This window comes from Typopeltis vanoorti, chromosome 5, assembly GCF_054136105.1.
Source record: "Typopeltis vanoorti isolate ZY-2024b chromosome 5, IOZ_Tvanoo_1.0, whole genome shotgun sequence".
Lineage (NCBI taxonomy): Eukaryota > Metazoa > Arthropoda > Arachnida > Uropygi > Thelyphonidae > Typopeltis > Typopeltis vanoorti.
The window spans coordinates 26571756-26587812 of NC_143553.1; the positions used below are offsets into that span (position 1 = coordinate 26571756).

The 16057-nt window shown below is 35.1% G+C and overlaps 1 protein-coding gene across 1 annotated transcript in view; it reads left to right on the plus strand.

The window, feature by feature from the left end:
* Positions 1 to 16057, plus strand: part of PAPLA1 (Phosphatidic Acid Phospholipase A1) — a 316868-nt gene that overhangs the window by 72103 nt on the left and 228708 nt on the right. The window contains exon 4 of the mRNA XM_090392296.1: positions 1985 to 2166. Coding sequence (XP_090248422.1) covers positions 1985 to 2166 — 182 coding nt within the window. The remainder of the gene's footprint in view (positions 1 to 1984; positions 2167 to 16057) is intronic.

Genomic DNA, 16057 nt, shown 5'->3' on the forward strand with positions numbered 1-16057 from the left:
TATATATATATATATATATATATATATATATATATATATATATATATACAGGGTGTTCGGGATAAATTTGACATATTTATAATTAATTATATTTTTCCGTAAGTTACATGTATTAACACACACTTCTCTTCATTTAAAAGTTTGGACCCTTCTTCATTCATATACAAGATGTCAGAAAGGATGGATAGCTGGAACCCACCTGAATCATGGAAGAGAATAACTTGTATCATGATGATTCGTGCCCGCCATCAAAATAAGGATATTACGACTGCTGCCCAATGCTCCCTGAATACAGTAAAAACAATCAGGCATGAACTAGAGACTTGCAATGGTGACTACGAGGATGTAGCAAGAAGAAAGATCCCTAGCAGACGATCTGATTGCATTCCTACAGCAGAATTCCTCTCAAATCTGCAGGAACAGGTGTTGAAGAATCCTGGCATTGGAATTCGGGCTTTGTTCGTGGAGTTGCTAACTGTAGTCAAGCCCTGGATAACAAGGGTAGCCAATGGTAGGCCGTATGCATGGCAGCAGGATTCGGCCCCTTGCCACACCTCTGGGAAAAGTCAAAAATGGTTGTCTGAAAATTTCTACGACTTCACCAGTCCAAATGTTTGGCCTCCAAACTCCCCAGACCTTAACCCCATGGATTATTTTGTATGGGGCGCAGTTGAAAAAGACACCAATCGCACTTCCAGTAATACAAAAGCCCAGTTAATGGATAAAATTAAAACAGTTTTTGCGGCCCTTCCCAGGGAGACTGTAGCATCAGCTTGTTCGAGGTTCCGAAGCAGAATTGAAGCTGTGATCGATGCTAATGGTGGTTATTTTGAGTAAATCTTGTTGATAGTATTGTAATTAACTCTGCCTGTAATGTTTTTTTGTCAATTCATTAAATTTAATAGATACAAAGAAGATTTTCTTTTTCCTTACGAAACTGTCAAATTTATCCCGAACACCCTGTATATACTTACTGTATTTGCCGGCATATAAGATGCATCCCCTTTTTTGTACACATTTTTTTTTAGGAAAAAAACTTTATCACTAAATATTATAATGAATTTACAGTATTTCAGATATAAAGTAATAAGTAGGTCTACTATCAACAAATACCTAATCTAACTAGGAAAGAGTACCCACCTTTTAATCTTCTACGTCAAAATCCAGAAATTCATCTCCAGAGCTAAATGAAGAGACACTTGAAACCTCTTCTAAATCAGAATCTGAGTCCTCATACAACCAATTCTCCTCTGTACCATCCAGTGCATTACTAATGCCACACTTCTTAAATGATTTAACCACTATCTCAGTTTTCACAGCATCGCACAAAGCTTTGACCCACTCACAAACTTGCAAAATTCTAGGCCTCTTCCTGATGCTGTAACCTCAAAATCTGAAGACTGCATCAGCTGTTTCACTTCTCCTTCATAAATCCCTTAAATGGTTTATTAATACAGACATCTAAAGGTTGAAGCTGACTAGTTAGACCTCCTGGAATTACAGCTGAGTTTTCAATTCCTTGAGTTTATCTTTGACATCTTCTGTTCTGTGAGAACGAAATTGATCTCATACTAGCAGGGCAAGCTTCTTCAACAGTTCACCAGGGCGACTAGACCAAATTTTATCTATGCATAACTTCATTCCTCCTCCATCCATCCAGCCTGGAAATGGAATGCTCTCACACACACCGCAAGAAGCAAGAAAAGAATCACTTAACTCGGAACAGAAAATTTCCAGAAATGAAAGTAGTAAAAAACTGAGTATCGGCATATAAGACTCACCCTGTTTTTCAGACCTATTTTCAAAGAAAAAAGTGCATCTTATATGCTGGCAAATATGGTATATATTTATATGTACACGCGTACATAAAACTTTTTATCTTATGAGTAGCTCATATGTTTGTTGACTTGTAATAATATGTAATGTTATGTTTTAATTAATTTCAGCATTTGTACTTTTTTCCCCTCAACATTGTTTCATTCAGATTCAGAAATGCCTGTTGTAGCTACAGATGGTGGACGCTATGATGTGTATTTAGCAGAAAAAGTTAAAAAAGCTGTATATTGGCAAGAAGAACCACTTCTTATTAGAAGAGCCACTTGGTTTTATAGACCAGGTCGAAACAGTTTTATTCCTTATGAAGAAGAGTTTTCAGAAAAATTAGAGGTGCTGTGTTTATATTCATTCCGTTTATAGTTGTTGCAGTTTTGAATTCGTTATTGCCATTAATTAATTATCAAAAATCAATCATTTAGAAGTACAAATGAGATCACATATTCATAATTCACAAATGAGATTCATTATATATATATATATATATATATATATAATTTTGAATTTGTTATTGCCATTAATTAATTATCAAAAATCAATCATTTAGATTAGAAGTACAAATGAGATCACAAATTCATAATTCACAAATGAGATTCATTATATATATATATTCCATATAAACCATATATATATGGTTTTGTGAAGGGTAGATCATGCCTCAGTAACTTGCTCAGGTTTTATAACACAATGATGGCTGAACTGGATAAGGGTAATGAGTTTACAGTGATACTGCTGGATCTGGCTAAGGCCTTTAACAGGATACCACATGGAATTTTAATTCGTAAACTGCAACATATGGGAATGGATTTAGGGTTGTTGAGATGAATAGGTGGGTGGTTGATGGAGAGATACCAGAGAGTAGTTTACTTAAGAGTAGAGTACAAAAGATGGCCTGTGACTAGTGGTGTGCCGCAGGGTTCTGTTCTTGGACCACTGCTGTTTAATTTGTTCATTAATGATATAGGGAAGGATCTAAGAGGAACGGTTCATTTGTTCGCTGATGATGCAAAGTTGGGTAGGGCAATAGTGAATGCAGATGCCAAAATTTTGCAGGATGATTTGGATAGATTGGAGGTCTGGGCTAAGGAGAATGGATGTCAATTTAATGTAGCAAAATGTAAGGTTATGCATTTTGGGGTGAAAAGATTAGCAGCAGTATATCACATTGGTGGAACTGTACTCCAGGAGATTGATGAGGCCAGGGACTTGGGAGTGTTGGTGGATAGGGAGTTGAAGTTTAGGTGGCACATTGCAAAAGTGGCTAAATCAGCTCATCAAATCACTTGGATGCTGAAGAATACTTTGACGAGCAGAGATAAGCAAGTTATTGTTCCCCTGTATCGAGCCTTGATAAGATCCCATCTCGACTACTGTGCCCAGATCTGGTCACCTAGGTTTCTCCTTGATGGGGAGGGGATTGAGAGGATCCAGAGGTGAGTGACCAAGATGATAGCAGATCTATGGAATGAACCTTATGAAAACAGGTTGAAGATTTGTGGGTGCAGAAATTGGTTGATAGGCAGAAAAGAGGAGATATGATTGTGACATTCAAACTGCTGAAGGGTTTCTATAGGATTAATTCGGAGGATATTTTTGAGAACAGGACTGGTGGTGGGAGGACTAGGGGACATCCATGGAAGCTGGGCAAGAGTGTTTTTAGTAAGGGTGTTAGAGCTGGGTTTTTTACTTTTAGAGTGGTGAATGAGTGGAATAAACTGCCAGAGTCTGTTGTAGGTGCTATGACAGTGAACGAGTTCAAGGCAAAGTATGATAGATATGTGTGAATGTCGAATAGTTGTGATGGACATGATGTTTAGGGCCTTCCTCGATGAGTCTAAGGACTCCTTGGAGTTGCCCATAATAATAATAATAATTCCTTCTTCTTCTTCATCAACTTATCCCACTTAAGTAATGTCGCTGTTTTTAATGTCTCCTCCACATCCTCCTGTCTATATATATATGTATATATACACATGCATACATACATACATACATACTCTCTCTCTCTCACACACACACACACACATCACCATGACTATATCAATTTGTATAGATCTGTAAAGAAGATGTTTTGTTTTGAATTACATTTTATTTGAATCTCAAGGGACATTAGACTGGAAATTTCAACCAAATGAATTTAAATTACATTTTCCCCTTAATTACCAGTTTTGTTATTACATGTGATATTTGGATTTGCTCAAAATTGGAGAATGTATATGTTATTGGTGATATCTGAAGTCAAGAGACATTTTATCTGTTTAGAAGTGATCCTTAGTTATCTGCTAGTAATTCCTGAAACAGACAACTGCTTTTAATATTATACTATTTAGCTAATACAAAAGTTTGCTATTTGCTAGTCTAGTATACAAATACATCTACTTAAATAGTAAATTCTCGCTATAGCAGATACCATTATATCAAATTCATCGGCTACAACAAACTATTCTTTTGTTCCAAATTAGCTGTACTGAGAGTTGACTGTCATATGCTCCAGAGAGCTCTCTTAGTTTTCAGAAGATAATTAAGTCACAAGAAATATTTCTTGTAGTAGATATCATTCATTACATTAAGCATAATTATTTTCTACCTAGAAAACTATTTGAATCCCCCCTTTTTAATTCCACCTTTAAACATCCCATTTAGGCTCACTTGCCATTCATAACCAAGTGACTTGGTTTCTTAGAAATCTGCTTACTGCTTATGATGGAGCAGTTAGTCCTGTCTACATTATCTGCTATGCCTGTATTTTACATGTTCTTCTGGCTTGTTTGCCTGTTTTACAGAATGTGAAAATTTTAAATTTTTGGGAGGAAGAAACCTTGTGACCACCATATGAGACTGGCTAACTCACATTTAGTTGAAAAAGTCCTGTTAAAGGTTCCTGTCTTAGACTGGATTCAAACCCAGGTCTTATGAAGAAGGGCATTGTCCATACCAATTGCTCTGTAGAGATTTTACATGTAAACATAGTGAAATTAATTTATAACATAAAGCACTGTTCCAAGCCTTTTTTTTATGTCATGACACACACATAGAAAATATCTGCTGTCAGAATAGTGGGATTAAAAGTGCTAATATGTATTTGCCACTGAATTAGAAAATTTTATTTCATACAGTGGTTTCTGTATAGGTATGCAACTGCTAATGCCAATCCTCTTCTATTCCCTACACTTAGTTCAATGAGATATCAATTGGGAACAGCCTTCATTAAATGCTTCAGTCAATTGTTGCAATCAGGAAGTTCTCTAATCTTTAAAGATACCTGTGGTATGACTATAAACAATAAATTACACGATAACCACAGTATCGTGTAATTTATTTTTTATCAGGAAATTCTGTTTGTCTGTTCAAGCCTACTCAAATGATGGTGATCTTGTTCCTGACAGACTATCTTTGGACCACAGTTACGCTTCAGTAAAGGGGTTATTTTTCCACTGGTTAAACACCTGGGATATCTCACCTTTTGAGAAACCAGTGAGGTCTGTTGTTTCCAAAAGCGTGGCTTCAGTTCATGGACACCCACAATATGCTCTTTTTTTTTTCAAACTACAAAAGATCCTCTGTTTTTCCCATTGTGATCAATGCTGTTGATAATTACTGACCACATCATTCTTAAATAGTTTTCTAAAACACTGTGTAAGTGAACATTTATGTACATCTGCATAAAGGTTTCTAATTCAGTGGCTAGTATGTGTGTGCAGTATAGCATCTGTTGAGGTTGCAAAGTTTTTTAACAGTATAGAGACATTTTTATTCTAGTCTTCAGAAACAACAGACAGTAAAAAATATCTATTCCTGAATAAATATGAATATTCGGTGTATTATAAGACGTTATTGATCTACAAAAAAATACCAGCATATGTAAGATTGATAAGACATATGAACTGCTGGTACTAAAAAAAAAAAAAACCTAATGAATGTAGGATTCTCAAAAGTATGGATAATTCCAATAATGATCGCATGTTATGTACACTGAGTCTCAGTAAACAAAAGCAAATTCTTGGAAAACTGAGCGAAATATACACAAACCAGAGAAATGCACATAACATGGGCAACAAATTTTATGAAATGATTGGCTGCTTCATTAAGCCATATTTATTCCTGCCATACTCTGTCTCCTCGTAAGTTTTTTTTTTTTAATTATGGCATAAATTCACTTATTCATGTCTAGACTTTATACGCTCATGCTATTCGCTCTACCCAGCAACTTATAGGCCACACTTATCACAAATGTTAATTATTAATAATTCGTTTAGCATTAATGAAAGTATTTCTACTCACACTTATTCTTTCCTTTCATTTCCTATTCTCAGATGTCTTATAAATGATGGTTTGCATATTTTCATCTTTGAGTATTTCAAATATACCAATCAAATATAGCATTCTCCTTCATTGTTGTTTTCTAATAAATCCTAAAACAAACCGATTGTTGCCCCACTGCAGAAGTATTCAAAGTTATCCTACAATTAATTGCATTGGACCAATTAAGATGAACACTGATGCATTATGCACTCTCAGAACTTTCACACATTGATAAAAATGCAATCATATGGTCATGTGCGTCCACAGAGGGGGAAGCAAATGTGGAACCCCCCGGGATCGAGTAAAAAATTCCACAAATTATAATCGTAAAAGTGATTGAGATATGTAACCCTCGACCTTGGGACCCTTTTTCTGTCTTAAAATGTTATTATGGGTTGGCCTGTTTCTGCCCATGGTGGGGTAGCCATAGAACACGTTTTTTTGCAGCAATAAAGCATGTGTTCCTATGTTTGGTTCATCTTTTTCTGATTTGTGAAAAAATGTTTCTTACTGTTGTGAACAGCGACCAGTGTGTGTTTGCCCTCTGTCTAGTGAATCACTGAGTGAAGTGTGAATTGTAAAGTTATAGTGAAACAGATTTAAACAGAAAAATTTTTAAAAGGTAAGCGTATGTAATTTAATATTATTTTACTTGTTAGTTTTATGATTTTTTTGAGGGCAAAGTCTGACTGTCACCTCCTCGTGGTGCCCTCTGGATGATCTAGCATTCGACAGCAGCATTTCTCCTTTTTCCCGCCATGAAGACAAATTTCAGTGATCATACTTATGCTACCGCGTACGGGGACACCGACGCGACTCTTGATTTGGAAATGATGTCAGAGTTGAGAAATGAGCAAATCATTTCACCCATTACAAAAAATATTAATATCATCCAATGTAATTTAAATGGTATCGTTACCCCAGCAAGCAAAGAAAAACTAAATGAACTATTACTACTAGCTGGCAAACATGATGCTGATATTATCTGCATCCAGGAAACCAAACTTCAACAAACCAACAGACTAAACATTAAAAACTATGAAATCATAAGACAAGATAGGCCTACGGACCAAAATGGAGGAGGGCTTCTGACGCTAATCCGAAACTTGTCATATAAAGTTGTTGAGTTAGACATAGTATCAGAAGGAACTGAAATACAAGGAATCCAAATACTGAACCAAGTAAAATGCCATTAAACATATTTAATTGTTATCATCCTCCTGACAAACCTGGACCAAATCTTTCCACCCTATTCCATCTCATCGAAGAACACTCCATTATCTTAGGAGACATGAATAGGAAACACCTGTTATGGGGTTCTGAGGAAATAAACCCAAGAGGAGAAAACCTGAGTAATTTCTTAGATGAAACAGGACTAATAACTCTGAACAGTGGAGAACCTACTTATCTGTCTCATTCTCATGGTACAAAAGATGCCCTAGATATCACTGCGGTGTCTCCTGATCTTCACGACAAAGCTATTTGGTCTGTTTTGGAACCAGTAGGAAGCAACCATACTCCAATTTTAATCAATCTGAACCCAAAAATGACTAGACCCATCCAAAAAAGAAAATATCATTGGAACTTCCAGAAGGCAAATTGGGAGAAATACAAGGTTGAAGTAAGTAAAATGCTGAAAGATCACACATACCATGATGACTTAGACAAAGACTATTTAACTTGGAAGAATACTATCCTAAATGCAGCAAAGAAAAGTATACCAAAGGGCTACAGGAGAAAAGTTATTTCAAACTACACAAAGGTTCACCAGGAACTTGCTAGTAAAATAACTAAACAAAATGAATTATTTGACATCTTAAAAATTGGAAGCCCTCCAGAAACTAGGATCGAGTACAACAAGATAAATGCTGAAATTAAACAAAAATATAATATATTACAAAGAACTAGGTGGCAAGAATTTTGCCACAACTTAAATCCAAACACTTCAGATACCAAACTTTGGAAACTGACTGCTAATTTACAAAGAGACCTACCAAAGGCAAGTGAGATTAACATACTGAAAGATCCAGTTGGAAATATCAAAATTGGAAATAGGGAGATCGCAAATACCTTGGCCTTTCATTTTCAAAATATAAGCAAATTAGAGATGAATACTAGGAAAGACCATTAAATATCCAAACAAGCTTGACGGCAGAAAAATGCTGCAAACTCCCCAAAACATCAAAACAAACTATTCTGGGATCCATTTACAATCTCTGAATTGGGAGATGCCTTGGAGAGACTAGATATAAATAAATCATGTGGACCAGATAACATACAAGGAATTATGATCAAACATCTTCCTTCCCTAGCCCTAGATTGGCCACTTCGCCTATACAACAATAGCCTAAAACAAGGAAAAGTTCCAAAAGACTGGAAGACAGCCACAATCATACCAATCTTAAAGCCTAACAAACCGCAAGACCAACCAGGAAGTTATAATAGACCAATTTCACTGACTTCAATTCCAGGCAAATTAATGGAAAAAAATGATACTCCAACGCTTGAATTACTATCTAAACAAAAATAGTATACTACCACATTTTCAGGCTGCCTTTAGAAGAAATCACTCAACAACTGATCAACTTTTCTACTTAACCCAGACAATTCAAGATAACTTCCAGACCAAACCTACCAAATCCACCATTGTAGCTTTTATAGATTTTAGCAATGCCTTTGACAAGGTGTGGAGGCAGAAACTCTTTTCCAAACTTTGTCATATTGGAATAGAAGGGAAAGTTCTTAACTGGATCTTTGACTTTCTAAGAAATAGAACAATTCGAGTTAAAATAAATAATACCTTTTCCAAGAAAGTGAAAATAAGACAGGGACTCCTGCAAGGTAGCATTTTGAGCCCACTCCTTTTTTTCCATCTACTTAAATGACTTAGACAAAAATATAAATAAAGAAACAAAGATAGCTATGTTTGCTATCTTTGTTTCTTTATGATTTGTTCCTATTCTCAGTTCACAACAACCTAGAAACAGCAGAAGGCCACTTAACACGTTCGTTGCCAACTACAAGTATACTTGTAGTTGGTAAACCAGCCACACAAGCCAGCTACGAGTATACTCATATGATGCTTACCGCTGGCAACGAGATTACTGTAACTGACCTTGAAGAAGTGAAAATGCTTGGCTTGTGGAGCTAGCATCAAAACTGTGTATTCTCATATATGGTATATGCTCTGCACAAGCCAACTACGAGTATACTCATATGACGCTTACCGCCAGCAACGAGATTACCGTACTGACCTTGAAGAAGTGAAATTGCTCGGCGTACAGGAACAGACTATGCCGAAGTAGCGTGGCAGCGAACGTGTTAAACAAAGCCATTGAAAGTTTAGCTACATACTGTGAAAACCAAAAAATCAAAATTAACCATACTAAATCAGAAATCTGTTTTTATTATTAATAACCACCTCAGAAAGTGGAGACCAAAGATTAAGCTAAAGAGTCAACTAATTGCATATAATGAAAACCCCAAATACCTTGTAGTTACTCTGGATCCTTCGCTAAGCTTCAATAAACATATTAACAATGTTGCAGTCAGAGCAAAAAGAAGACTTAATATCATGAAAAGTATCTCAGGTAAAGAGTGGGGAGCTGATGCTAAAACCTTAAAAGTCACATATACCTCCATTATCCGTCCCATAATGGAATATGCTTCACATTATGGATGCAAACATCACAAATTTAGACAAGCTTATAAAAATTCAGAAAAATGCAGCTAAGATCATATGTGGACTAAGGAATACAACTCCTGGAAAAATAGCTGAATTCGAATCCATCCTTGTTCCTTTAAAAATTAGGTGGCAGGAAAATCTTACCACATTTGTAGAATAAAGAGCCAACCTTGCACATCATAGAACAAGTGAACTTTTTAAGAACTGGAAACCAACAAACAGAATAAAGAAAAAAATCAACATTGCATGAAATCATAGAAAATAAAATTCCCTTGGATTGTCCAAATAAAATAGCTGACTACCCAGCATTTCCTCCAAATCAAGACAGGAAAAATATATAGTTATCAACTCTGAAATAGGGAAACATGAGAAAAAAAGCCTAGAAAACCCTGAAATCTTGAGATCATTAGCCCTTTCAAAAATAATGAAATATGGACCAGACTCAATAAAGATCTACACAGATGGCTCCAAAAATCCAAATGGCAATTCTGGGAGTGGCATACTCATCTATGGCTCTCATAATATAGAACTAAAAACAACTAACAGTATTGGATGCAACTCATACCATGCAGAATTAATAGCAATTAACACAGCACTGCAATATTTGGACAAACAAAACCCGAAGGAGTCTATATTTTTTCACAGATTCCTTAGCAGCCCTTCAAGCTATTAAGAACTGCTACACTAGCCATCAAGAAATACTTAGAGACATAGCAAAAAACAAAACAAACTACATAAGGATTCTGAAATAATCATCCAATGGATCCCATCCCATGTGGGATTAAAGGGAAACGAAACTGCAGATAAAGTAGCAAAAATGGCCGCGACATCAAGTGATACCACGGATTTCGATCTTTTTAAAACCACCCAAAAAGAAAACATAAAAAGAACAATTCTTCAGGACATGACTCACCACTGGTACTTAGCAGAAAATCCAGGAGCTACCATCAACTCCAAGTTTAATCGCAGTGCCACTACCATGATCTCTCGCCTCAAGACCGGCCACACAAGACCAGTCAAGTTTAGCAATGGCATAAAAGTCTTCCCCACCTGCAAAATCTGTAACATCGAGGAAGCATCACCAATGCATTTGCTAAACTGTATGAACATTTCCAAATGTGAACTCTATAACAACCCAGAAAAGGTTCTGTATAAAATACATGAACGTGACCTCTATGATCTGGTGTAATAATACCATGGGATAATAATAAAAAAAAAAAAAAAAAAAAAAAAAAAAAAAAAAAAAAAAACATTTTCTTTTAAACTGAAATGATTTAATTTAAAATTTTGGGATTAATTAATTAGTTGCTTTTTAATAAAATATGCCAGTCAATTTTTTTATATATGAAATTGTGCTAAAAAACTGGATTATTTCCAAATACTTTTTTTTTTGAATTAAAGATCATTAAAATCGATAAAATGAAAAGAATGTATTTATAGTTTACATCAACAAATAATTACATCAAAAAATGCTAAAAGATGTTTATTGATGTGATTATTTAATTACATCAATAATTATAAAAATTTATCGATCTTATTATTTGCCTCCAAGCTTTGTCTCTGCCCCCCCCCGAAAATTTTCTGCGGACGCCCATGCATACGGTCAAATTGATGTGAAATTTGTAGCGTGGGTTGCATAACCCACATGAGAGCATACCCAGCCAAAATGTGCACACGATGCCACTTATATATAAAATCTCTGTTTGAGTTGTAAGTCAGCACCGAAAGTGCAGGAAGAAGGTTTGATGTTAAATCAAATATGAGACAAGGGTGCACATTATCTCCACTGTTATTTATTGTTTGTATGGATTATACCATGAAAAAAAAATGACATTAGGCCTGATATCAAAATTGGAGATATTCAACTAAAGAACAGACTCGGCAGTAACTGAAAACTTCAATTGAATGATGAAGCTGTAGAACAGTAAAACATTTCAGCTATTTAGGCCCGATTTTTAGTAAAGAAGGAAAATTAACTTTTGAAATACACAACAGAATTAGTAGCAAATCTTGTATGTTATGGAGTCAGCTGAATAAATTTGTGAATTAAAAGAGGAATTAGTTAAATATTAAAATATATGTATACAAGATAGTGTTCAAACTAACTTTTAGAAATAGAGCACTTGTAGATGCAGATGTAAGTTTCTGTGGTTTAGTTCTGTGAGAAGTTTTCAGTATTGAGACCACATAATACAAATAAAGAGTTCAATAAAATTAGGCAATTAAAACCCAACTTGGTTCGTAAGTCATAAGACTTACATCATCAGGGGTAGTGATACATGAAAGTTTTACACGACAAAAGCCTGTTAATTAATTACACATATTAAATGTTGTTGATAACTTCACAACTGTTAAATATAATTGATAAACCAGAATACTAATGGTAAATTCGTTACCGAATGAGTGTTGGGATATTGCTAGTTGTGGCTATCACGTTCTGTGGTATCACACATGTTATATCCTAGGCCCATTGCAGTAAAATATTTGATGAAAGCAGACCATACTTGATATAAAATTAAGCCTTGAATTTTTACATTAAGTATGGTCTACTTGCGTCAAAAATTTAACTGCCACGGATCAAGGATAGAACATGATAGCCACAATTAGCAATGTTCCAACACTCATACAGTAATGAATTTTCCATTAGCATTCTGGTTTATCAATCATATTTAACAGTTGTGAAGTTACCAAAAACATCTAATATGTGTAATTAATTAATAGGCTTTTGTCATGTAAAACTTTTACGTACCGGTACCCTCTGATGAATGTAAGTCTTACGAAACTTGTCAGGTTTTAATTGCTTATTTTCATTAAACTCTTTATTTATATTTTAATGTGGTCTCAATACTGAAAACTTCCCACAGTAGACCATTTGATCAGACTGGTGACCACAGATAGTTCTGTGAAAAATTAAGGACGTTGAACAGAAGTTGAATAGCAGTACTGTATTAAAAATGAGGATATTAGGAATGGACTTGATTGTTAGCATGAGTTCCTTAGAACACCAAAATATAAGATCTGACAGTATTAGATTCCTGACATATAACAGATTAATTTTTCTGTAGAAGTTAGTAATGCTGTGAACTTTGCATGCAGTATTATCATTATATCCTATATACTTCTTGAGAGTACATACCAGAAATTTGATAATTATATATGTATTTTGTTTTCTGACTAGAAAAATGGAAGGGCTTCTGAACTAATGTGGGTTCCTCACCTTCTCATAGTGTACCATGTTAGTAGGTTACAGAATGTTACTGAATCTGTATATTGAATGAGGATGGGATGGAAATTTGGGATTTAGCTGACAAATTATATTATTATTGTTAAGAGAGACCTCCAGGGAGTCAGGATTCATCGAGAGAGACTGTACTATCCACACAAGTGTGTGTGTGTGTGTGTGTGTGTGTGTGTGTGTGTGTGTGTGTGTGTGTGTGTGTGTGTGTGTGTGTTCAAAGTTATATAACCAGATGACCTCCATAACTGTTCATTACTCACCTTCTTGTGGCGCACATCATTAGTAAGTATCTACCCAGATAGTGAACAAAGAAGGATGAGCTGATGATTTGAGGAATTAAGCCAACCAAATAGTATTCGTATTAATTTAACTGAAACAAAATGATGATACAACAACAACATAAATCATGGTGGCTAGTCCATACCTGGTTAAAAAAAGGTCTCTGCTATTTTTGTTAGGACACCAGGGCAAACAATGAAAAGTCAGATACTTTTATATACATACATACATATATGTTCTTGAATTCATTCATGCTACTTGCACACCACATCCAGTGGCAATCCATTCCAATCACACACCACTCCATGAGAGAAAAATCTTGCCCTCACCCCCTTCTTGACAGCATTCATTCTCAACTTCTAGGGATGTCCTCACATTCTTTCCCCATCCTCCATAAAATGAAAAATTCCTTCTCTTGAAGTCTTGTATGATCTTTTCAGAAGTTTATCTCAATCATATCATCCTTCTTTCTTTTGTTTGCTAGTGGCTGTAGTTAACAAATTCTCAATGTGTGTTCATAATCAGTATTCCACATTCCCAATATTGTTTTTAATACTCTCCTTTTTTATGCTCTACACTGTATCAGAATCATCACAGAAACTAGGAGACTTGACCTGTCTGCAATAGTCCAGGTGAGATCTTATCAGAGTTTTGTAGAGAGGCAAAATTACTTCCTTATCTTTACATGTCAAAGTTCGTTTCAGCATTGCAATTATTCTTGGAGTTGTATTTGCAATCTTTGCATTATGACCCTTGAACTTCAACTTCTTGTCTACTAAAACTCCAAGATTTCTAGCTTGATCAGTTTCTTATAGCATAATTCCACAAATATAATATGACATTGGATATCTAATCACACCAAAGTGCATAACTTTATATTTACTAACATTGATTATCATATTTTTAATATGATATTGCCATTGATGCCATCTGTTCACACCTATAATCTTTCTCAGGACTCTCATATCTGCGGTCTCTAGTCTTTGATCAAGTGTTTTACTTCTGACCCAGCTCTCAGACATAAGTTAAAACGGGTTTGAACACTGTCTTGTATACAGTTAATTTAGTGTTCCGACTAATTTCTCTCTTATTCCATATGAATTTATTCAATTGACTTCCTACCATACCAGCTTTGCTGATTCTGTTGTCTATTTCTATATTTAATTTACCATCTTCAGTAAAAATCGTGCCTAAGTAGCTGAAATGTTTCACTTGTTCCATAGGTTCTCCATTCACAACACAGTTGACATTTTCAACGATTCTGCCTATTTTCATTATCTTTGTCTTTTTATTGCTGACTTTTATACCATATCTGTTACAACAATTATTCAATTTAGTCAGACAATCTTGCAGACTTAGTAGCGAATTTATTTAGAAGTATAACATCGCAGTGTTGTTATACTTCTAAATAACATTGGAGATGTTAATGTCAGCAAAGAGCTGACATTAACATCTCCAATTTTGATATCATGTTTAATACCACTTTCCTTCATAATGTGATCCATATAGATAATGAATAACAGAGGGAATAATGTACATCCTTGTCTCACACCAGATTTAAAATTAAACCATCTTGGTGTACTTCCTTCAATTCTAACTGCTGACTTACAACTCAAATAAAGACTAAGTATTGCTTGATATAATACCCCATTGACACCATATAACTGTAACGTATTGAATAGCTTCTTTCTTGGCACCTTGTCATATGCCTTTTCCAAATCGACAAAACTTAAATACAGATCTCTGTTATATTCCCATGCTTTCTCGACTATTTGTTGTAAAGTGAAGATCTGATCCTGACAGCGTCTATTTGGCCTGAATCCAGTAAGAAATTAATCCCATATATACAGAAATGTTCTGGGAAAATTTGGAGAACATAGCAAAGCTAATAATAAGTACCTCTTGGATTTCCTTTTGGGACATTGACTTGACATTACATAGAGAGATGACACAAAAGAGTTCTCTTGAAATCAGTTTTTGATGTGTAGATAATTTGGGATGCTAATACAAGTATTCTGGCCTTTCATATAAGCAGTATGGAAAGATGAAGTGTTGTATGCCAGTCACAATATGCTCAGTTCTTTTGTTATATAAGAACACCTTGGTACATCTTTGGAACAATCAAGGCTTAGATAAGGAACTGGAATTTAGGGTGGAAGAGGGAATTATTGCTTCCACACCAGTAGGATTATTTGTGATACATTCAGTGCATATAATACAACATATAAGTGGCAGCTACTATTAACTAAATTGTTAGTTAAAGGTTGTAAAGCAAAATTTAAATTACAGCTAGCTATGAATGCTAACATTCAGCTACATGACAATCTCTTCTCAGTTGCATAACTAGCAACTTACACAGCAGAGCAGAAAAGAGTCAGATGGTCAGAAACAATAATCCAACCAAGGAAATGTGGTTGGATTATGTAGAAGTTGAGAGGATTTATCCCACTTGACATTTCTTATAATGCTACAACATGGATGGGAGTGGTTATGTACATGTTATGTTGTCTGTTATGTTAGTGGTTATGTTCATGTAAGATCATTGGTAATAGTAAATGTCTCAGCCTCTCTATCTGCTTGTTCTGGGTAGTTGGAAGAGTTCTCTTGAAATCAGTTTTTGATGTGTAGATAATTTGGGATGCTAATACAAGTATTCTGGCCTTTCATATAAGCAGTATGTAAAGATGAAGTGTTGTATGCCAGTCACAATATGCTCAGTT